The sequence below is a fragment of the Apodemus sylvaticus genome, chromosome 1, assembly GCF_947179515.1.
Source record: "Apodemus sylvaticus chromosome 1, mApoSyl1.1, whole genome shotgun sequence".
NCBI lineage: Eukaryota > Metazoa > Chordata > Mammalia > Rodentia > Muridae > Apodemus > Apodemus sylvaticus.
Window position 1 is genome coordinate 109,276,623 of NC_067472.1, and position 23,872 is coordinate 109,300,494.

At 45.4% G+C, this 23,872-nt stretch overlaps 1 protein-coding gene across 1 annotated transcript in view; it reads right to left on the reverse strand.

Moving 5' to 3' along the window:
* Tenm4 (teneurin transmembrane protein 4) overlaps positions 1–23,872 on the reverse strand; it is a 561,145-nt gene that overhangs the window by 259,430 nt on the left and 277,843 nt on the right. Inside the window, 2 exon segments of the mRNA XM_052158525.1 lie at positions 4,162–4,312; positions 4,315–4,373. Of these exon segments, the coding sequence (XP_052014485.1) occupies positions 4,162–4,312; positions 4,315–4,373 (210 nt within the window).

Sequence of the window (23,872 nt, forward strand, 5' to 3'; positions counted from 1 at the left end):
CAGAAGATCGAGAGGCCCTGGAGGAGGCAAGCATGCTTTGGTGTTGATTCTTTGTCTTCCAGTGGGGTCATGATTACATTACTGTCCTCATCTCTGGGCCTCAGTTTCCCCCAAAATGAAATGCAAATAACTGAGGCCCAGAGACAATAATGCATATAAAGGAGCTGTGTGCATACAGGAGGTCTTCATCAGATGCAGGCTTTCTCAGCCTCTCTTAGCTTCGCTGGCTTCAGGAAGCTCTCCACAGCTCTTTATTGCTATCTTAGGGCTCTTCATTTCCTGACCCTGTTAAGCCCTACCCCTAAGTTTCCAAAGCCCCCTGGCTTCAGAATTTAGATTAGCTCAATTGATGAAGCACTGTTGATTCTGGACGTTTCTATGGGGTTAGGACAGGCATCTACTTAATCCTAACCACTTCCCGAGCTCCTGGACTGTGCCCAGTTGATCTTTTCCTATTCACATGGGTGACTTCTGTAAGAGTGCCCTGGGGGGGATTAGGATTGTGATGACAGAAAGAGTGACTTAAACTCTCTTCTTTTCCATGGGACAATGAGCTACGCAGAGATACCCCACACTTCTCTCTGCGCTTTACATGGGGATTTCTGCAGGGCAGCTCTGAGGCCTCATAGACTCTCCCCGGTCCCAGCGCTTCTTGGGGACAGCGCTTCTCGGGGCTTCTGGAACACAGCTGCTGGTAGAGACTCCAGGGTGAGCAGCTAGAAGGCAGCCTGGGCCCTGAGAAAGCAGGTTCCAAGGGACCAACTCCCTCCCACTATCTCAGGAAACCACTGGAAAGTGAGAAACCCCTGTGCTGTCACCCTCCAGTAGCCAGAGAAGCAGCCCATGACCTGCCTCGGTGGCCTCAAGCCTCAGCTCAGTAGCAGAAGGTGACTTATGGTTGTAGGGACATCTCTGTCACTTGCTGATCCTGCCCAGGGCCTCTCAGGCTAGCAATGTGTTCTCCTCAGACTTCATCCCTAGGACCCAGTTTTGTTATTTTAAAACTATCACAACCGTGGCAGGTTATCCTTACCTCACGATGGAGTAATTGGGCAGAGATGGGGGCCCTTCCTGAGATGGCACATTGGGGAGCTGGCTCTGTAGCTTTCTCACTGGGTCATTTATTCACTTATTAATCAATAAAGAATAAATGAATACTGAGTGAAGAGCATTTGTAAGACCATGAACCAAACTGCTGGACACGGTTGTTTCTGGAATACAGATTACATGAGAGCGTCACCTTTCACTTTCCTAGATCATCTGGGGTATAAAGAAGTATCCTTACTTCTATAATTACCAAAAGCAATACAGGTAAATTCATTAAAATACATTCACACCCCTCCTTAAAAATCAAATAAAACTTTACAAACATTTACTGGAGCCATGTGTGGTGACCTACTTATTGTCACTTGCACCAACAGGATATTCCCATGTGGGACTTTAGGGACAGAAAGATGATGGAGTACAGCAATAGACTCTCTTGGCACCTTCCAGAACAACCCAGAACAGCCACCAAGCCAAACCCACTCTCCCTTCTGGCAAAGGCCACATTTACTAACGCTGGTTAGAGAGACACTCTCAGAGCAGGTCCTGGGGAAGGGATCCACAGTTGTTGTCTGAAAGCAGGAACACAGAGGAACTGAATGGAACCAAACAGCTGCAGGCCAAAGGCCTCCTGTGGTCCCTGCATAGCAACAAAGTAACAGTGCCTCAGCTGCCTCAGAGCGGTGACAAAGCTGCTACTATGGGTCAGTTAGTAGCAAAGGGATAGGTTAAGGATTTTCGTCTCTTGTCTTCTTCCCCCCTTCCCCACAAGGCTTATTAATCCAGAAATGAATGCAGAACATTATCAGTTATCTACCAATCGACCTATATTTGTTGTCTTTATATGTGCACTATATATATATACACACACATACACACATGTAATTTTTCTTCCTCAACAAGCTCATATCACGACTGGCAGAGGCATGATCAGTAATGCCACATGACATTAATAAAACCAGAATACCTTAGAAACTGCTGCATCACTGGCAAGATGGCCTGAAGCAAGACAGTGATTTTCCCAGGATGGATAGCCAGTGACCCACAGAGCTGGAACGCAGGACTTTCACCCCTAGTTCAGGGTTCCTGCTTCTGTCCTCTTTAAGGATGCTCTGGCTCAGAGAAAGCCCCCAAAACACGGGGCCCTGGGATGGATGGGGTTTGGTGACAACGTATGCAGGGCCTGTGTGCGCATGCTCTGTTCAGCCCCTGGCAAAGCTCCAGTGATGTTTGCTATGAAGCCTTCACACCCTTACAGGTCAATGCCTATTTTGTGTCAAGATTCCTAGGTATAAAGGAGTGGAAGCAGGCTCCCCAACTCCTACCCAGGATTCTATGTCCATGTGTACCCTTTGTCCAGAATAGTCCTGGTCTCAAAGTCTGCTCCACCTGACCCATTCTTTCCCACACAGTCAGCATTTCTAGGAGGAATTTCTAGCTCTCTCAGGCAGTGGTGAGCCTTCCTCTCAATCACCCTGTCACCCAGCACACTAGGCTCCTTTCTTATCACCTTCTGCTTTCTCTCTCTGTTCCCTAGAAAAGAGAGGGCCTCTGGTGTTTCTCCTAGCATACCGAGTGCTCCACTGTGTGGAGAGCTTTCACAGAGACACTCTGTGTGTCCGCTGCAGGGAAGTGGCAGCTGATGAGGTAAGCATTCACACTTACTGGGTTCCCACCCCAGACCCTAAGATGCCGTTCACTGTGACCTGGATAGCTCATTGCCTGCTTTTACACTTGAAGAAACTTGGGGAGTCAGTGAGATTTGTCCAAAGCCCCCAGCCACAGGGCCTTGATTGGGTACAGAACTGTGTGGCTCCACCAATCGACCCTTTACCAGAACATGGCCTAGAATGCAGTTTCATAAGACACTTGTAAGATTTACTATATTTTAAATTATGTGTGTATGTATACCTGCGCACCTGCACAGGTACCTGCAGAGGCCAGCAGTATTACATCTCCCTGGAGCTAGACTTACAGGGAGCGGGCAGTCACCTGACGTGGGTGTTGGGAACTGAACTCAGAACCTCTGGAGCGGTAGACACTTTTTTTTTTTTTTTGAGACAGGGTTTCTCTGTATAGCCCTGGCTGTCCTGGAACTCACTCTGTAGACCAGGCTGGCCTTGAACTCAGAAATCCGCCTGCCTCTGCCTCCCAGAGTGCTGGGATTACAGGCGTGCACCACCACCGCCCAGCCGGTATACACTCTTAATCACAGAACCACCTCTCTAGTCCATACAGGCATTCATAAATAAATGCTTGCCAAATCAATACATACCATCCCGTGGTATTTGCTGGAAAAGCCTACTTTCTTCTATTAGAATTGGAAAACTTCGGTGCCGTTATTGTAATCCCAGGCCCTCTCGCATGCAGTCTTATATCCACCCCAATGTGACTTGAATCCCCTGCAGGATCATCTTTGTGGAGAAATGCACTGGCTGCTGCTGGCAGGTGGCTATCTCTGGCCAAGTGTAACAGTGCACGATCTGGGTGGTGCTCACACCCTCACACCTCCTTTTCTTGAGGGAAGCAGAGGAAAGCGGAGAAAAGGAGCGACCATGGGCAGATCATGCTGAAACCCAACAGTTCTGCCCCGTGGTCAGACTCAGCTCTAGAGCTGTCTGCAACTTCAGGCTAGGGAACTTTGAAAAACAGCCTTGGGCTCCGGGCAGCATCCTTTCTCTCAGTTTTCATATTGTTAATGAGGGAGCACTGTAATACTGTTCTCTTGGCAACCTTATAGGGAGAATCTAATGAAGCAACAGGTGACTATGTCTGGCGCGGTCGGTCGCTTTGCACTCAGCAGCAAGCCAATCAGTGCAACATGTCCCCCACCCTCCAGTTTGGGTCTTTGTCTCTGCCTGGTGTTTGTCTCCTGCTGTCTGTGATCCTCTGTTTCGTGCACCTGTCACGGGATAAATTCTTCTCCGTGGGGCAGAGACAAGCGCTACCTACCCCAAGCCCACGGAACCCCCCCAGGTCCCTGCCTGCCCACAAGCCCCACCATGCACCAAGCCACTCCACCCTTGCAAGCTGCAAGTGGTCCGGAGGAGGCATAGCCCACGAAAAGAACAAAAAGCAACAAACCGTTAAAAGTTAGCAAAAGAGAGAAGCACTTACCTTTTGCTGCGACCCCCAGGCTGGCGGAGCCACTTTTAACTAAGAATGAATTAGGGACAAACTCTTCCTCAGAGTCTGAGTCCGGGGTTGGCTGGGCCACACCGTTGCCTAGCAACCGCCTCTGGCTCTCATTGGCCGGAGGGGAGGGGGGGGCGGGGAGGGGGACTGCTCAATAGGGGTTGATGAAGCAGATGAACAATGCAAGGGAGCACCTGCGGGCCACAAAGACAAACACAGACAGAAAAAAAATAATGAAAATCGATTTCGAGGCACACGGGGAAGGGGGAGGCAACAAAATAAAACACGCATCAACGGGGGAGGGGGCTCTGAACGCTACGATCCACTGCACGTGTGGCCTGGACAAGGGCTGTCCCTGTGTAGAGAAAGTTGGTGAGCGTTCCTTCTGAAGAGCAGGAACACAGCTCACAAAAGTGGGCCCAGCAAAGAGCACCTCAGAAACAGCAGGGGGGTCTTCATTGTTTAGCCTTTCTTTGACAGAGGCCGGAAAGCCTGGGGTTGTCTTCTGCTGACTGAGCCTTTTTTTTACAGAAGAAGCGGCTGCCCTCTCTAAGCCAAAGTGGCCTCTCTGGTAAAATGAGCAGCCAGGATTGGGTGAAGGCCGAGCCCTTGCGACCCAGCCATTCTGTGATGTCACTGAACTGAAATGATGTTCTTATTAGTGAGATTTGAATCCAACTTGCCTGCAATAAGTCCCGGGCCTCATAAAAAGGTCACAGTGGGAGCTGGAAAAAATGATCTAAGGCTCTCCCCCACATTTCGAAGCTTAGAGCTTCAGCATACCAGTGTTTTAGTTCTCTGAGGATCTAGCATTTTATGATTCTTAAATTCTGACACTCTTTGCAAACTTCTTGAAATCAAGAGTTTTACCAGTTTTACTCTCTCCTTTATCCAAAGATCAGAACGTAATACTAGGCTCACACAAAGCACAGAAGAGATATTTGTTGCATACATTAATGCTAGAGACCTGACATACTAGGATCTTTATGTTCTGATAGTTGAAATGATAACATCCTGTCACATTAGGACACTGGCATTTTATGAGTTCTGAAAGGCAGAGAGAGATCCTGACTCTGATTTTCTGTGATATAGAACTATTATATAGTTCTAAGGTTACAGCTTCCAACAGTTCTATGAGCAAATTTCCAACTCTTCAGAAGGAAGGGGACAGCTTGGGAGCATCCACAGTCTTGTCTGAGGAGGACCTTTGCACACATGCAGTACATGGAGTACAAGAGAGGACATAAGCACAGACACATACAAGTACACAGTACACCACAGGCATCGCCCACCAGCAAGGGCTGTCACTGTCTCACACCGACCGGCAGACCATGTGTGAGACAAAACCCTATGTCGCCAGCTCTGCAAAGGGCCGTAACCTCAGGAAACACAGCCCATCCCAGATCAGAATGTTTAGCAGGATCCTAAGAGGCACAGAACTTCTGACTTGGGCAGGGGCACACGTAGCAGAAGCCCACATGGCTCACAGCCACCAAATCCAGCTGCATTTTACAGCGATCCCCATGTTATTGTCAACCCCTGAGCCTAACTGCAAGCCAGCGCTTCAGAGAATTCCTTCGTGTCACTTGGCTGGTTCATTTCAGAGGACAATGCAGGAAGTGGGGATCAGTGACCAAGGTACATTTTTGGGGCTGGCTTTTTGTTCTGGGTCTTGGTTTCTTCACCCAAAAACTTTGGGCCATGATTCAACTGTCCAAACCAGTATTCCCGTCCACCATGAGAGCCTTCCCTGACACACTTAGCAGTCAGCACAAAAGGGCGGAGCAAACCTTTTTCTGAACATGCCTGGTCTCCCCCAATTGGTACCACTGTTTTTTTTTGAGGGGATTTTTTTGTTATAATTTAAACATCTGCAACACTAAAATATACAATACATCCTGTAGGCATGGTTCACACACTTAGAACAGGCTTCCCAAGTTTAACAGAATCAAGGTTTGCATCACTGCCTACTATTTTATTAGCTCTATGATTTTGGGGAAAATGACTTCCATTTGCCCATTAGAAAGCTGCCCACTCCCCCTGCACTCTCGTTTTTATGCAGTTGCTATGAGCACTAAAGATGACCTGTGTGACTGTCCAGGATACAAGAACATATAACAGCCCAGAGTCATGCTCGCCAAATGTTTAAAAAAATTTAATAAAACCATTACATCAAGACCCCTGTTCATAAATCTTCTCCTCCTGAAAACTTTCTCTACTAGGCTGCATTTATTAAGCCACATATATACGAATTTCCTTATACCTTTTTAAAATCTACAATCAGAACCTTTGGTGAACCATACCATGCCAAGATGTTACAAAATCAGGCCAAAGCTAAGGCTGAGACTATGTAGTCCCAGAATGCTATGAGAGCCCCCTTCAGTAGAACTGTCAAGGTGTACCGACTACACCACTATATAATTAAGTAAATTGTTTCATTTCCAAGTTTGGGACCCAGGTTCAAGTCCAGCACTATGCATCCCTCCAGGCTCCCCACCTCCCTATGCTTTTCTGTCTTGGCGATTTCTTGGGTTATGGGGTGTCCATGAACACTCATCACTAACTGAATTCCCCAACAAAGGGTCAAACTTTAGTATGTCTGGGACACATCTGTGAGGTACAGACATTGTCCGAATTGTGTTTGTTACCTTCTGTGCATGTACAGTGACCATTCATCTCAGTGATCTCCAAGGTAGAATAAATTTCCCAATGTCAAGAAAATCATAGGAAATATTTACTTTGCCAATTTTCAAATTTCAAGTTTCTATATAGTATGTGTTTTATGATGCCTGTATCACAGCAATTGGAATTGCTATGGATGGAAAATCTTGGGCTGTCAACCTTGGCTTGCTGTTTATGTTTCACTAGAGCAGTGTTTGTCTACAAATGTATGCTAAACACTGCTTCATCCTACAGATATCTCCCAACTGTCTACTATCAGACTGGACAATGAGGAGTACAACGAGAGACCCAGCAAGGGACAGCTGGTGGGAAGGAAGGGAAGAGGAACATGCAGTTGGGCTTAAAGCAAGGCAGAGATGGAACATGCCAGGCGGTGTGCCAATCAGATGTCAGGGATGAAAGGCTGGGGTTCATTTTATCTGGGAAGTGAGAAAAGCGCCAAGGAGCCATAGAAGATGGCAATGGAAGACTTGTAATTTATTGTGTGAGCATGCTTGGCCAATAAGGATGTCCGATTCTTGGGGTTCAGGTATGCTGAGGGGAACCTGGAAATCCAGATGCTGCTACTGTGTTTACAGTTAGATGAGATGGTGTGACGGGAATAAACTTTCCCATGCCCCATTCCAACAACCAAGGGGGCCAGAGAAGCTAGGACGAGCCATGTCAGTTTCTGGGGGAAGGGACACAAATAGCTATTTTGGTTTGAAAAGCTTAGGTAGACCAGGAAGAAACATTTGCACTTTTAATACCAACTAGACATTTTCTTTTGTGTCACTCAGTATTTGTATGTATCCCTTTCTATTATGCATGCAGGAAGAACTTGCCTATCTATGTAAACTATAGGATAACCATATCAATTCAATATCAGTTTGCTTAAATTTCTTCATAATACACACACACACACACACACACATACACACACACACACACACACACACACACACACACACACACACACACACATATATATATATATATATATATATTTAAAAGATTGGGTACACTGTAGTTGTTTCCAGACACACCAGAAGAGGGCATCAGATACTTTTTACAGATGGTTGTGAGCCACCATGTGGTTGCTGGGAATTGAATTTGAGACCTTTGGAAGAGCAGTCAGTGCTCTTAACCACTGAGCCATCTCTCCAGCCCCCCATAATATAAATTTTTTGTGAATTATTGTATATATTGTATTTTGAGCATATTTTTCCAGTTCTCCCCTACTCTCTTTTTTATTGTCCTTCCTCTTTCTCATTTATCCCCTAGAAAATGTCGCCTCTACTTTCATTGGATATATACATATATGCTATGTACATTTCTTAGGACATGGTCCCAGTGAATCTAACTTTAGTATGGAGTAGGTAAAATTGGACAAACTGAGAGAGAGCAGATACCTGCAAGGTTTGGGTGGAAGGTGGGGCAGACATGACAGAGCCCTTGCAGGAGACCAGCAATGGGTGTGCACTGTCCTGTGCAATGCTATAGATACATCTTCATCCCATGTGGGCTTAAGCAGTGGAGGGCTCAGAGCAATGAAATCATTTGTCTGTGGCCAAAGGGACCCATTAAAAGACTTGTACCTGCAAAGCTCTTATCGCTGAATCTTGAGAAGGAAACTGATGAACCCTCATTTGGATTCCCAAGAAGGCTCAGAGAAAAATACAGACTCAGGGAAAGAGACACAGAGAAAGCAGAAAGACCATGATCTTCCTTCCCACTGGTCTAGCCCCAGGATCAAAGTCAAGTTTTACCAGCAGGTGACATTGTATGTCTCTGTTTTCTCCTTTACAAACTGGAGCAAGAGTAAGTGAGTGGAATGTGTTTCTGGGAGTTAATGGCCCGAGGCTCATTAGGAGCCCAGGAGTTGACTTGCTCTCTGTAAGGTCTCTCTCTCTCTCTCTCTCTCTCTCTCTCTCTCCTGTCTCTCCAAGCAGTAACCTGAAGAAGTAGGTTTCCGAAAGAGACACTGACAGTTCTTCAAGCCTGCCAATGAGACTTCTATAAAATTGTATTATATGATGTAACAAAAGGAGAGAGAAAGAGAGAGCGAGAGAGAGAGAGAGAGAGAGAGAGAGAGAGAGAGAGAATGCTCTGTGATACAGGAGAGACTGCAGGTCAGAGAATCCTGATATCTAAATCACACCTCTGTGTGAATTCATACTAGCCTTTAAAAAGAAAACCATTTGAAATCCAATGTTCATGCTCTCCCGGTGTCACAACACTTGGGATGTCGAGGCAAGAAGACTGCTGTGAGCTGGGGGGCCACCTGCCTCAACCACCAGAAGTAAAGATGAAATAAAGGCAAATATACACACAAAGAGAAGGAGGAAGGAAAGGAACCTTGGCCTCCGACCACAGCACAGCCCAACACAGCATAGCACAGCACAGCACAGCACAGCACAGCACAGCACAGCACAGCACAGCACAGCCCAACATAGCACAGCACAGCACAGCACAGCTTAGCGCAGCACAGCGCAGCACAGCACAGCACAGCACAGCACAGCACAGCACAGCACAGCAGTTCTCCCGGAAAGACCTTTTAGCATTTTGGATTCTGAGAATAATTTTGGAATATACGAGAAGGCTAAAATTGTGTGGCATTAGCTTATAGAGAAGTTCATTTCTCTCAAAGAAGATCCATTAATGAGATGGGTTCCACCCCCACACTTTACTTAGCATTCCTGAGAAATCCATTTGACTGGCCAAAGGAAATTGTATTGATCAGTGTTTAACCCCATCTAGGCTTTGGTAGGGAAATCTGTGGCATTTGGGAAATGTCAACAAGTATGAGCCCCTATAGTTTTAGTTGTGGCCTTTGGGGGAGAGATGATCCTGAGAAACTCCTGGGGTCACCTGAAGAGCTTCCTGGTAACTTTTGAACTAGAAGCCCTGTAACATGGAAAGTCCTGAGCTGGCTCACAAACATCACAGCGTCTCTTCCCCAGCCCCACTTTAATCCCTCTACCTGCACCGAGCACCCTCCCTCTCTCCTTCAGCTGCCCATGAAACAAGTAAAATCCCGTTCAGTTCTGAGGAGAGACAGGGCACTGACAATACCTAAGAGACTGGGGGCTGGCGGAGGGTCAGCAGCCCTATTGCAGCTGCACCACATGCTGCATCTTATGCCAGCCAACTGTCTTCATGTCTACTGCTTGAGCCAACCAGGGACGGTGGGTGCACTGCTCATGTCTGTGTCTGGTCCCGCCCAGAGTCTCCATCAGCACCAATTTGCACAACCTGTTCCCCCGGTTACTTGCATTGATTCCATCTCCTTCCTTTTCAAAGGGATGAAAATCTGGGAATGGAGAGTGACCATCTGCCACTTGTGGGAAGTGCCCTGTGTGTGTGTGTGGGGGGGCAGCCCCAATTTGTACTTGCGGTTTTGTACTAATCCGTAGTGGCATCCTATTTTTATAAAGGATCTTATTTGGACCAGGTCCAAATAAGGTGGTCAGCCTGTTGTAAGGCAATGGAGTACACGCTGAGTTCCACACCAGAGGAGTCTGTAGCCATGGCGCAGGACACAAGAGCTGGGCACTGTCAGCCAAGCATCTCAAGCACCTGACAAGCCTCTTGCCTTTCCCTTGAACTAAAATCCCCTAAGGTTCTTCCCTGGTCCAGCATTGCAAAAGATGGAAGCAACAGCAGCCTACACTTCCTGTGTTGTCCAGAAGATTAAAGGAAGCAATAAAAAGATGCAGGACAGAAATGATTTCAGTTATAATAGGAGAGCAGATTCTTCTAGGCCAGGAAAGGCTCCTAAGACCTTTATAGAAGGCACGAGTTTGGGTAAATGAATTAGGAAAAAGGCTTAGCTAAAATTGAGGGAAAAAAAAGTCTTCATAATGTCATCACCGTGTGAACAATTTTAAATTTGAATCTGCTGTTACATCTTTAATCTATTGTACAATAGCATGCTGGGGAAATGGCTCAGTGTGTAAAGGTCCTCGCCGTATAGCCTGGCACCCTGACTTGAGGCAGCAGAGCCCACGCGATGGAAGGAGACAGCAGAGGCTGGCAAGCTGGCATTTGACCTCCACGGGTAAGCACTGGCAGACATGCCCCCAAAATAAATAACAAATACAAACATAAAAATGTTCTGTAATGAGCACATGGAGTTCTATTCATACTTTTAAGCCAGTGTTTTAAAACTGCAGGGGAAAATGAAGTAGTAAGCATGAAAGTATCTTGTGTCTGGTAGGTGCTCAGAGAGCTGGTGGTCTTAAGTATAAATGCAGATTTATAAGCTGATACTAGTAATATAGCTAGGTATAAGCTCATTTTTAACTGAGGGATTCCACTTCTGAACACTTATATAAAAATGGCTTTTGAAAGATTTTTGTGGGTGTTCTTAGTATATAACAGTAAAAATTAAAAATTTAGAGAAAATTCTTAAAAAGGTTAAACATCTTTAATTTTAAAAGCAAGTGCATAGTTATATAAAGGAAAGCAGGCATGCAATGTTAGGATAGACAGATAGGTTCTGTAAACTGGGCTTGTAACAGCAATCAGAAAAGCAGGGTGTAAACTGCATCAAGGCTCTGCACGTGCGTGCATGCGTGTGTGTGTATACACACACACACACACACACACACACACACACCTTTATGCATGCATGCACAAAATTGCAAAAAAATTAATATCAGTCATGTTTAGACAGTAAAGTTTTGGAGTTTATTTTATACCTTCCTTCCTTCCTTCTACCCTTCTTCTCTCCCTCTCTCCCTCTCTCTCTCCCTCCCTCCCTCCCTCTCTCCCTCCCTCCCTAACCCATCACTCATTCCCTCATTCTTCTCCTCTGCTCTTCTTGCTTGGTTTCTGTGTCTCACTCCATAGCCCACACTTGTCTGAGATTCACTATGCAACACAGACATGTTTCAGACTCAAACTTGGGGCAATCCTCCTGCTTCAGCATTGCTGGGACTTCAGGCATGAGCCACAGTGCCTGACTTCTTCCTTGCCCATTCTTTTCAAGGAACGAATTCAATGGTGAGATGTGTTGTTTTGAAAAACAACAACAACACCAACACCAAATAATAATAAAAGTTATTTTAAAGGGAAGACAACACACACAGAAATCCAACTCAGGAGCCAGTTCTTGACCAAGAGACCTGCTGGGAGAAGTCAGGTAAGAATAACTCCCTGTAAGTCCTAAGCTCAGTGAGCAGGGCAACCCCTGGGTCTCAGGCTCCCGCCCAGCAGCTCCTGCTCAGTCAACCACCCCCACAGCATTTGTTTTCAGAAGCAGGTCCTGGTCATCTGTCTCTGTGACTTACGCTGGGAAAATGGTCTTTGGAAACAAGGCACAGTAAATTACTCAGGCTCAGGGCATTTGATCTTCTCCTCCTCCTCCTCCTCCTCACAAGTTTCTTAGGGAGGTTGGTTTTGTTTTTCTTCCTTCATGAAGAGCAGAGCTCTGCTTTCACAGGCTTGCTGAGGAGTAGCCTCCTCCTCCACACTGAGAAGATAGCCTTAAGGTTTGCGGATCTTCACATGGGGACCGACTCTCTGTAAGTTAGCCTGCTGTGTAGCAGAGCAGTATTTGAAGAGGACGTTCATTTATTTTATACAATCTCTATTTTATTGGAGAAATAATTCACATGCCATACAAGCCACCTGCTTCGAGGACACCCCTCAGTGGCACTGAACATACTCACAGAGCAGTGGGACCATTCCTAGACAGTACATCTGAGAATGTTTGCTTTACCCACACGAAGCATTATAGGCATCTGCAGGCACTCCCCCTGGTTCCTCCAAACCCTGTTGCTTGGGCCAACTACAGATCTGTTCTCCATCCTCACAGTTTTGACTATTTTGGAATTTTCAAGGAAATAAAATCATATATTCTGGATTCTTTTTGTGACTGGTTTCTTTCACTGAACATGTCTTTAAATTTTACCCACATCTCCCTGTGTTGCCAGTTAGCACTACAGTGGATGGATATGTGAGATTTTGATCATCCACATATCTTACCTCACTTGTTTCCCTTCTTGGCCATTATTGCTGGCTGCTAAATTCTTGCACATGGGAGTATGTTTTCACTTCTGTTGGGTATAAACTTAGGTGTGGAATCGCTGGATTGAATGTTATCTTAGCTAGCTTTGCTAACTTGGCACAGTCTAGAGTCACTTGAGAAGAGATTCTCAACTGAGGAATTGCTCAGATCAAAGCAACCTATGGCCACATTGGGGGTTGTATTGACATTAATATAGAAGGGACCAGCCCACTATGGGTGGTACCATTCATGGCCAGGTAGTCCTAGGCTATATGAGAATGCTAGCAGAGGATGAACTGGAACAAGCATTATTTCTCTATGGTTTCTGCTATAATTTCCTGGTTCTTGAGTTCCCTGGTTAGAGGCAATTCATTGGAATAACAAACGGGCATGACTTCCCTTGATAGATTGTAACTGGTAGGTAAAAATAAACCCTTTTCCCTAAAGTTGTTTTTGTCAGAGTAATTTATCTCAGCAACAGACAGAAAATTAGAACAGATGGCAACTCCATGTTTAACCTTTTAAGGAAGTATCAGGTGACTTTCCAAAGTGGCTGCATCATGGTACATTCCCACTAACAGCTGACTTCCCTACATCCTTGCCAACACTTGTTATTACCTACCTTTCTGAACACATCTATTCTGGTGTGTTTTATTTGCATCTCACCTACAGTAAAACTGACCAGCTTTCATGTGCTTACTGATCACTTGGGTATCTATCTTCTTTGGAGAAATTTCTCTTTGTTTTCCCCTTGGTTGCTTTTCCTAGTTTTTAGCTGAGTTATTTGATTTTTTTAAAGTTTATTTTTATTTTATAAAACTCAGTTGCAACCATGAGATTTCCCTCCAATGAGTTATTTTGTGCCTACTTTGCCAGGCATTGTTTGGAGGATTACAGACAGGCAAAGAAGGGCAGATCGGCAGATCCTTGACTTCTGAAAAGTTGCATTCTAGTAGAAAAGACAATCAATGATCTATCAAGAATATATCTATATAGAAGATTATCAAGTGTGAGTGTGGGGGTAAATAAAATGAAGAGACATTAAATGAGTACAGAGCCAGGTGTGATATGGCAGCTGTGTTGTTGTTGCAGTGTGGTAAAGAGTGAGCTCCCTGAAGAGGTGTCAGTAAAGTAACTGAAATACGAGCCGTTCGCTTCAGGCAGCAAACTCAGCAAAGACAAAATCCTTATATCAGGGCCATGGTCATTTGAGGCACAGGAAGGAAGCTAACTGGGCTAGATGAATGGAATTAATATGGAGAAGACTACAGGTGAGTCTGGAGATCTTTCCAGCAGCAGGTTATAGATGGATAAATTCTGTAAAGGAAGGTCACCAGGCCCATATGTCTTATAAGTCATGACCACCACCAAGACAGGCATGGATCTTACTTATTGCATGTGCCCACAGCCAACACAGTGATTCCACACATAGCTGGAGTGTGTTACACACTAGGATGGATCCCATTAAGTCTTAGAGTGGATCACAACTCACTAAGCTCCTAATCAAAACAGCAGTGAGACATGACAGTGTTTACACATGAAAATCACATTTGGTGTCGCCTCTGATCTAACCCCATCCTTCTCCTTCTATGGGTAGGGGAAATGAGGACAGGTGATATGGTTTGTGCAAGGACACACGATTCCAACTGTAAGGAGCCAAATGAGACTCTAGCCTAGGGGAGATGAGTAAGGTCTAGATCAGAAACTGAGACTTCCAGCAGGTTGCTTCATCTTTTAAAAAGTCTGAATTGGCAAATGGGACCTCATAAAATTACAAAGTTTCTGTAAGGCAAAGGACACTGTCAAAAGGACAAAATGGCAACCAACAAATTGGGAAAGGATCTTCACCAACCCTAAATCCGACAGAGGGTTAATATCCAATATATACAAAGAACTCAAGAAGTTAGACCCCAGAGAACCAAAAAACCCTATTAAAAATGGGGTACAGATCTAAACAAAGAATTTTTACCTGAAGAAATTTGGATGGCTGAGAAGAACCTTAAGAAATGTTCAACATCATTAATCATTAGGGAAATGCAAATCAAAACAACCCTGAGATTTCACCTCACACCAGTCAGAATGGCTAAGGTTAAAAACTCAGGAGACAGCAGGTGTTGGTGAGGATGTGGAGAAAGAGGAACACTCCTCCACTGCTGGTGGGATTGCAAGATGGTACAACCACTATGGAAATCAGCCTGGTGGTTCCTCAGAAAACTGGACATGATACTTCCGGAGGACCCTGCTATACCTCTCCTGGGCATATACCCAGAGGATTCCCTGGCATGCAATAAGTACACATGCTCCACTATGTTCATAGCAACCTTATTTATAATAGCCAGAAGCTGGAAAGAACCCAGATGTCCCTCAATGGAGGAATGGATACAGAAAATGTGGTATATTTACACAATGGAATACTACTCAGCAATTAAAAACAGTGAGTTCATGAAATTCTTAGGCAAATGGTTGGAACTGAAAAATATCATCCTAAGTGAGGTAACCCAATCACAAAAGAATACACATGGAATGCCATCACTGACAAGTGGATATTAATTAGCCCAGAAGCTCTGAATTCTCAAGACACAATTGGCATATCAAATGATACCCAAGAAGAAGGAAGGAGAGGGCTCTGGTTCTGAAAAGACTTGATCCAGCACTGTAGGGGAGTACCAGGACAGAGAAATGAGAGGGGGGTGATTGGGAAATGGGCGGAGGAAGAGGGCTTATGAGACGGATGGGGAGGGGGGAACCGGGAAAGGGGAAAGCATTCGGAATGTAAACAAAGAATATAGAAAGAAAAGTCAGTATGTAAAGATTTGGTTCTACTCAACATGGATTTCATGAAAAAGAAATGAACACAAATGTATTTATCATGTGTTATCTTTCTCTCCCTCTTCCTCCCTCCCTTTCTCCTTCCCCTCCCTTTCCTCTCATTCCCATTTCCTGGCTAACCATAGTCAAACCCCAAGGCAGTTCTGTGGGGGGCCTTGACTGAGTTTGCAGACCCAGAGCTAAAACTAGTCCTCACCCTGGAGGGACTCAAACCTCCAGGATACAGGAGACAGAAATACATCACATTACAGGGGAGAGGCAGGGATGCAGAGGAAGGGGAGAGTGGTGAGGGAGGTACTGATGGGCAGGGGACTGGCAGCTGCTCCAAGTTCCAAGTCCCAACGGCAGCCTCAGGCTTCTCATGGGTTTTTACAGCCTTTCCAAGAGGGGTAGAAGATATTTTATCTAGGCCCCTGGAGGCTAGAATTGGGCTAGGGCGGAAGGCCACTTTCCATGGAATGTGGGAGAGGAAGATGCAAGGCCATCTGTATTATCTCTCTCTGTCAAACTATGCTAGCAAATGTGACCAAAGGGCCACTAAAATTGATGGCGAGCCTCAAACAATCTGGCTACAGAGAGGCTCTGCTCTATCAGGGAGGCTTGGACAGCTTAACTTCTGCACTGAGATGTGATTAAGAAAGCGCTTCCAAACAGCTGCTCAAAATCATTTATTACTTCCTGAGGCTGTATCGCCAGATATTTGCCTTCTCCCACTCAATTTACACAGCTGCAACATTCTAGGCCTCATAACCGAGGAAGAGCCATAACCTGATTGCCAAGCCCGCTACTCAGATGTAGGGGATCTCAGACCTAGAGGGAAGAGGCAAGAGATATGGAGTCCCTGTGGGGAAAGAGCCAGTTGCTGTCGGGTAGAGTAGTTACTGACAGTAAGTGAGCACCTACTATGTGTCCATAGAATCATCACCTTCAATCTGCAGACCCCCTGACAGATGTAGAATGGGATGGTCAAGCAGGATGCTCAAGGTTACTCAGCTGGTGGGTACCAGGCTGGGCTCTGAACCATACTTTGTTGGGTCCTAAGCCCCCTCTTAGGCTAGGCTGACCAGCAAAGCTTCAGAGATCTGCCTCGCTCCATGTCTTCCATGCTGGGATTACATGCATGCTTTGCCATGTGCACCATTTTACTTTTTTAGTGTGTGTTCTGGAGCTCAAACTTAGGTCCTCATGCTCATAAGTCAAGTACCTTACAGACAGAGCAAACTCCCCGGGTCCCTTTCACCCATCTTTTATTAGGGACAAGAAGAGCTCAATAATATGCAAAATCAAGCCACATTCTCAAGTCACTGAAGTGGACAGACAAGAAGCTGGGCCTCAAACCCAGACCCTGAAGTCAGAGCCGGAGTTCTTTCCAGAAACACACTCCGGGTTTCATAGAATCTTAGAATGGGAGTCAGGGATGAGTTTACCAATGGATTGGGTGAAAACCAGCTAGGAAGCAAGAGGCATATAAAAATAAAGGCGTGATCATATACTTCCCAGTTGCAGGGTATACTGGCTTTTTGTGTGTGCTAACTTGTCAGAAGCTGGAGTTATCACAGAGGAAGGAGCTTCAGTTGAGGAAATGCCTCCATGACATCCAGCTGTAAGGCATTTACTCAGTTAATGATCAAGTGGGGAGGGTCCCTTGTGGGTGGTGCCATCCCTGGGCTGGTAGTCTTGGGTTCTATAAGAGAGCAAGTTGAGCAAGCCAGGGGAAGCAAGCCAGTAAGGAACATCCCACCTCTGCATCAGCTCCTGCTTCCTGACCTGCTTGAGTTCCAGTCCTGACTTCATTTGGTAATGAACAGCAGTGTGGAAATGTAAGCTGAATAAACCCTTTCCTCCCCAACTTGCTTCTGGGTCATGATGTTTGTGCAGGAATAGAAACCCTGACTAAGATGCAGGGTTTTCTAAGTAACTATGATATCTCAATAAAAAGTTAAAACACAACAGCCGACAGCCATGCTTGATGAAGGTTGGCACTCGGTGAGCAGCATGGCCTGGAGTGCCTTTTCCTGCTAAAGGGACTGACTTGAAAGGACTTGCCCTGGGCTCAGTCACCAGGCCACAGCCTCTCTCTCTTTAGACTTCCATAGCATCTCTTGCAACTTTAAGGGAAAGAATAAATGTGCCAAGAGCCAAAGGTCCAATAAATTTCTCTTCTGTCATTCTAGACCACCTTGAAAAACCAAGAGAAACACTTAGGAGCAGAGTGGACAGGTGGCTCAGTCTTGTCTCCCAGTGACTTTGTCTCATCCAGGGTATCCCCAGAGTGAGGTTCTCGAGAGGGATCCTTGATCAGGTTTCAAGGCAGAAAGAGATGGAAAAATAGGCTTGCATTTTCCTCTCAACAGCATCAAGGGAAAGGAGCTTGAGTGTGAGAAGGACATTTACCACATGCCTCTGGTACACTGGGCACTCGGCTGAGCTCTATGCGTGCTTGCCACACAGCCTTCACAAAAGCTGTTTGTCCCTGTTGAACCAATACTATTGAAATCTGAAAATCAAGAAGTTGACGAGGCCAGGGTATCCTTCCTCACTGCTGTGGTGGACAAAAGCAACTTAAGAAAGGCAGGGTTTATTTTGAGTACAGTTTGAAGATAGAGCCCACACAACGGGGAAGGCGGGGCAGCTAGAACTGAAGGCAGCAGGTCACATTGTATCTTCATGCTTGGGAAGCAGGGAGGTGTGTGCTGGTACTCAGCTCACTTTCTTCTATTCAGCCCTGGACCTCAGCTCACGGACCCATGATGTCCACATTTAGGGTGTGTCTTCCAACAGCAATGAATTTAATCTACAAATTCCCCTCACAGTCACACCCAGAGATTTGTCTCCTAAGAGGTTCTCAATCCTGCCAAATTGACTGTCAACATTAAGCACCACAGCCGGGCTCCGAGGCCTGCAAAGGACTCCCGCCTGACTTTCTAGCTAAGTGTCTGGCATTCCACGACTCACACCAACATGGCTACAGAATCTCACTTGGCTGTCTGCCAGAGGATGCCTCCACTCTCTATAAGACTACTGGTCCTGTTGAATTAGAATCCCACTCTATTCAAGATGAATTCATCTTGGCTAACTGTTAGTACAGTGACCTGGTTTCTTTTTGTTTTCTTTTTTCTTTTTTTTTTTGGTTGTTATTTTTTATTGGATAGTTTATTTATTTACATTTCAAATGCTATCCCCTTTCCTGATTTTCCCCAAGAATCCCCCTATCCTATCCCCACTTCTCCTGCTTCTAAGAGGGTGTAACCCCCCACTCCCAACTCCCTGCCCTCAAATTCCCCTACACTGGAGCATCGAGCCTTCATAGGACCAAGGGTCTCTTCTCCCATTGATGCCCAGCAAGGCCTCTGTTACATATATGGCTGGAGCCATGGGTCCCTCCATTTGTACTCCTTGGTTGGTTTTAGACCCTGGGAGCTCTGGTTGGTTGATATTGTTGTTTTTCCTATGGGGTTGCAAATCCTTTCAACTCCTTCAGTCCTTTCTCTAATTCCTCCATTGGGGACCCAGTGCTCAGGCCAATGGCTGGCTGTGAGCATCCACCTCTGTATTTGTTAGGCTCTGGCAGAGCCTCTCAGGAGACAGCTATATCAGGCTCCTGTCAGCACACACTTCTTGGGATCCACAATAGTGTCTGTGTTTGGTGACTGTATATGGGATGAATCCCCAGGTGGGACAGTCTTTGGATGGCCTTTCCTTCAGTCCCTGCTCCATACTTTGTCTCCATATTTGCTCCCATGAGTATTTTGTTACCCCTTCTAAGAATGATTGAAGGACCCACACTTCTCATGATGATAGAGGACTTTGAGAAGGATATAAACAACTCCCTTAAAGAAATACAGGTAAACAGGTAAAAACCCTTAAAGAGGAAACACAAAAATCCTTTACAGGAAAACACAATCAAACTGGAGAAGGAAATGAACAAAATCATCCAGGATCTAAAAATGGAAATAGAAACAATAAAGAAATCACAAAAGGAGACAACCCTGGAGCTAGAAAACCTAGGAAAGAGATCAGGAGTCATAGATGCAAGCATCACCAACAGAATAGAAGGGATAGAAGAAAGAATCTCAGGTGCAGGAGATACCATAGAAAACATTGACATGACAGCCAAAGAAAATGCAAAATGAAAGAAGCTTCTAACCCCAAACACCCAGGAAATCCAGGACACAATGAGAAGACCAAACTTAAGGATAATAGGTACAGAAGAGAAGATTCCCAACTTAAAGGGCCAGAAAATATCTTCAACAAAATTATAGAAGAAAACTTCCCTAACCTAAAGACAGAGATGCCCATGAACATACAAGAAGCCTACAGAACTCCAAATAGATTGGACCAGAAAAGAAATTTCTCCCGTCACATAATAACCAAAAGACCAAAAGCATAAAACGAAGAAAGAATATTAAAAATAGTAAGTGACATGATTTCTAGATTGTCACATGCTTAGTCACCGGAGTCTAGAATCTCATCCTGTGTAGTTTTGTGAAGCTGTGGGGTGATGGAGGACTCAATTCAACCCACAATACCATAACCTTGTGGAGCATAGAACCTTCTCGGACAGACAAAATGGTCAAGTGACTTGCTCAAGATCTATAGCGACAACTCACAAATCAAATCTAGATCTTTCCACAATGACCAAAGGGACTCTGTCATAATGCTACGCCTTGCCAGCAGGGGGCTTGCTCAGCTGGTGTCCATTCACATGTAAAGGACTTCCGCATACTCCCCTATGAAACAAGTGCTATCCTCATCTTACTGCTGGAGAAAATGAGGGTTGGATAGGCAGAAGTCATAATGTTTGGAAAAAGACACAAGGAGAGAAGACTGTCTACCCAGTGTCACTAAGAGATTAATGACATTGTGGTAGGGGTTAGGCACCAAAAATGGACAATTGGCTTGATCTTCAAGGGCTTTCTGCCCACTGTAACAGAGTAAACTGGATTCAGTGGGGACAGGGGAAGCTTTGAATACTTCTGATTCTTTTAACCAAATGGCTCATCTGTAGATAGAGTTTATGCTTTGGAAGCCAAGGGCACTGGAGAGACCAGTTCAGACATTCTGATCATATCTCACCTCCTGGGTAGCAGGACCACAGCATGGCTAGCAAAAGAATCTCTCTTTCTGGAAGGCAGAGCACAGAGTATGACATCAGAGCCCGAAGGACAGCATTCCTTGACCCATTCCAAGGTCTATATTGGCCTTGAGTTTCATGTGGCTGGGAAAATGAGGGAAGAGAAAGGGACCTGTAGGGTAGGAAATGCATTTAGGAGGTTCCTTTGTACTAAAAGCAGTGTGGCGGTTGGAGAGGCAGATGTTTGCATTTAGAACAGTTCTGTTTGAACTGTCTTAGGTCCTTGGGCAAGCCAGAGAATGCAATTTCCAGCTACAGGAGATGCTCAAATCTCCTTTTGAAGGATTCTTCTATTCTTGTTCACAGTTCCACATTGGTTTTAACCAATATTCCAGTGGAACTGTAGACTTAGACTGGTCCCTTACCTGTCTTTGTCAAAGATCTCAGTTTAAAGGCCAAGCAAATGCACTATAGGTCAATTTCTCATAATGCTATGAGGCTGAACAGCCCAGAGCAGGCCCTTAACTCATGGAAGACTGAGTGTCCATTTCCTAATGGAGCTGATACTTTTGCAGAAGCCTAGAGGTGAGCTGGGGGGTCAGGCTTAGGAGGCAGGTAGGCACAGATGTGTGCTAAGTATGCATACATATGCTGAGTGTTTATAAGGTCGGTTGGTCAGTGTCCCAGGCCACAGGAGCTGCATATGCTGAGGTCCAAAGATAGGAAAGGGCACACTACTGTTAAGGAACAATGGGATGAGATGAGTGTTTCTAGAGAAGACCTAGGGAGGGACACAGAGATGAGGGCAGAGACTTGGGATCTAGGAAAGCTTACTCTACAATCTTGCCTACCATGCCTTCTTTGGCTCTGGACCCAGCAGCATCAACCAAGTAAGCTGCACCACGAGAATTGAGCTGCCAAACTTTCCTAAAGCTGAAAATGAACACGTGACAGGGCTACCTTTAGAGCTCTCCTAATGCTCCAGTAATACAGCTAGCAAGATTGATTCACACCATTCTGCGAGTCCCGAGTCTGTTTCTCTGAGTTCCTCTTTATTACCCCCATTTAGCAGATGAGAAGAGGGGAGTTCAGGAAGGTTAAGTGACTACATTCTGAAAGTCTATGATTTTCTGAAGGAAGCTGCCCTGGAGCGTTCTGCCTGGATAACTGAATCCTTTGCTCTCAGGACGAATTTTATGCAGGGGAAGAAAAAAATGACCCGTTAATCACAACAGGGCTCACAGTGTCTACTATTGATCTTGTCTTCTCTCCTTAGCAGTCTATCACATGGTGTGGAAGACACATATCCATTTAATCCCACAACAATCTGATGACACAGATACTTTTATTCCCATTTAAGAGAGGAGGAGTCTTCCTTTTACAGTGCTCAATCAGCCTGGCCAAGATCCTGTGGTCCATGGACTAGAGTCCATGATGGTCTGATTCTCCAGTGCATGTTGTTTCCCACAGTGACATCTTTTCAAGCAGCATTGCAGTGAGCACTCTCAGCTACTACAGTGATGTTCTTGGCATATGACTTGTGTGTATGGGTACGTGCACACGGGTATGTGTGTGCATGTATGTGTGGTGCAACATGTGGATGTGTGTGTAGTTGGTATGCACATGTGTGTGGTGGATGTGTATGTGTATGTGTGTGTGCAGGTGTAAGGGGCACAGCATGACAAGCAAGGAAGCAAAGGCAGGAAAAGCACAGAGGACAGCATTCAAGCATCAGCTATTGTTCTATAATAGGAATGTAATTATTTCATAAGGATAATAACAACTCATCCCATGTGCAGAACTCTTGCTGGTGCAAAAAACCCTTTCACACCATTATTTCATCGTATCCTATAATGGCCCTGCAGGCAGGGAGTAGAGCTAATTATGTTAGGTTTTGCTTGTGGCCACCTCTTGATGTTGTCTACCAATGCCCATTGCCCTCACTAACAGCATCCTGACTCTGATCAGTGGGCCAGGCCTCTGTTACGTGCCTCCATTGCTGGATTTTGGCTGGCAAATGACAGTGTTCCATTCTCCTCTTGGGAGTGTGACCATGGTCAGGGTGACATGAGGAGAAGCGTGGGGGTCACCTGGATGTTGAGCTCTCTGCATATAATGCTTGAGAATTGTAGTAGCAGAAGCCAGGAAGCTACCCTGAGCTTTGATAACCCATGTCTGTAATTGCTTTGCCTTACAACACCTTGTTGAGTGGTATAATGAAGGACTGAGTTACTAACGATGGACACAGGTAACTTGAGTTGGCTTCTGTACATGCCATCTTAAGATATACCAGCTTTCTTTGGAAAGTTGTGAAGATTATTCTCCTCTTTCATTTTAGCTGGGTTTGCAGTCACTTTACCTTTGGGTAAAGTTCTGAGGATGTTTTCAGAGAGGTTTCAATGAGGAAAGACCCACCCTGAATGTCGGTGGCATTGTCGCGAGTGCTGGGGTCCAAGACTGAATACAAATAGAAAAAGGAGAAAGCTAATTGAAAACTAGCATTCATCTTTCTGACTTCTGATTGTGGAAATGATGTGTCCAGTTATCTCACAATCCTACCACCATGCTCTCTGTGCATGATAGACGCGATTCTCTGAAACCACAAGTCAAACAATAATAGTCACTCCTTTTCTTTATGTTGCTTTTGTTAGGTATATCACCGTAGTAATAAGAAAAATAGCAGTGTTCCTAAAACTTTCCTCCCACTACTTCAGCTTTTCATACATATCCTCAAGTCTAAGCCTGTGCTAAGGTCAGCACTGTTGCTCTGTTCAATTGCCAGCCAAGTGTGGCTCTGGTCTTTTAGTTTCCCTTCAACACTTCCTTACTTCCAGAGTCTCTGAGCTGATGTGTCAGAGGGTAGACATGGGAACCATATTGGTGAATCCTGATTGAGTCAGCTGCACAGTGATCCTAAGGCTACTTCCTCTGTTACCTGACATGCTGATACCTGCTTGCAGCCTGGTTGTGAGGCAAGGGTGGGCACTAGTGCTATTTTAGTTTTCCTCCACAGAAAGGCTGCTTCTCTCAGTCAGTAGCAATCCCACTAGTTTATAGTTAGTACTTCATCCCTGGTGTGAGGACCCTGTGGTAGAAAAAAAAAACTTGCTTTCTTG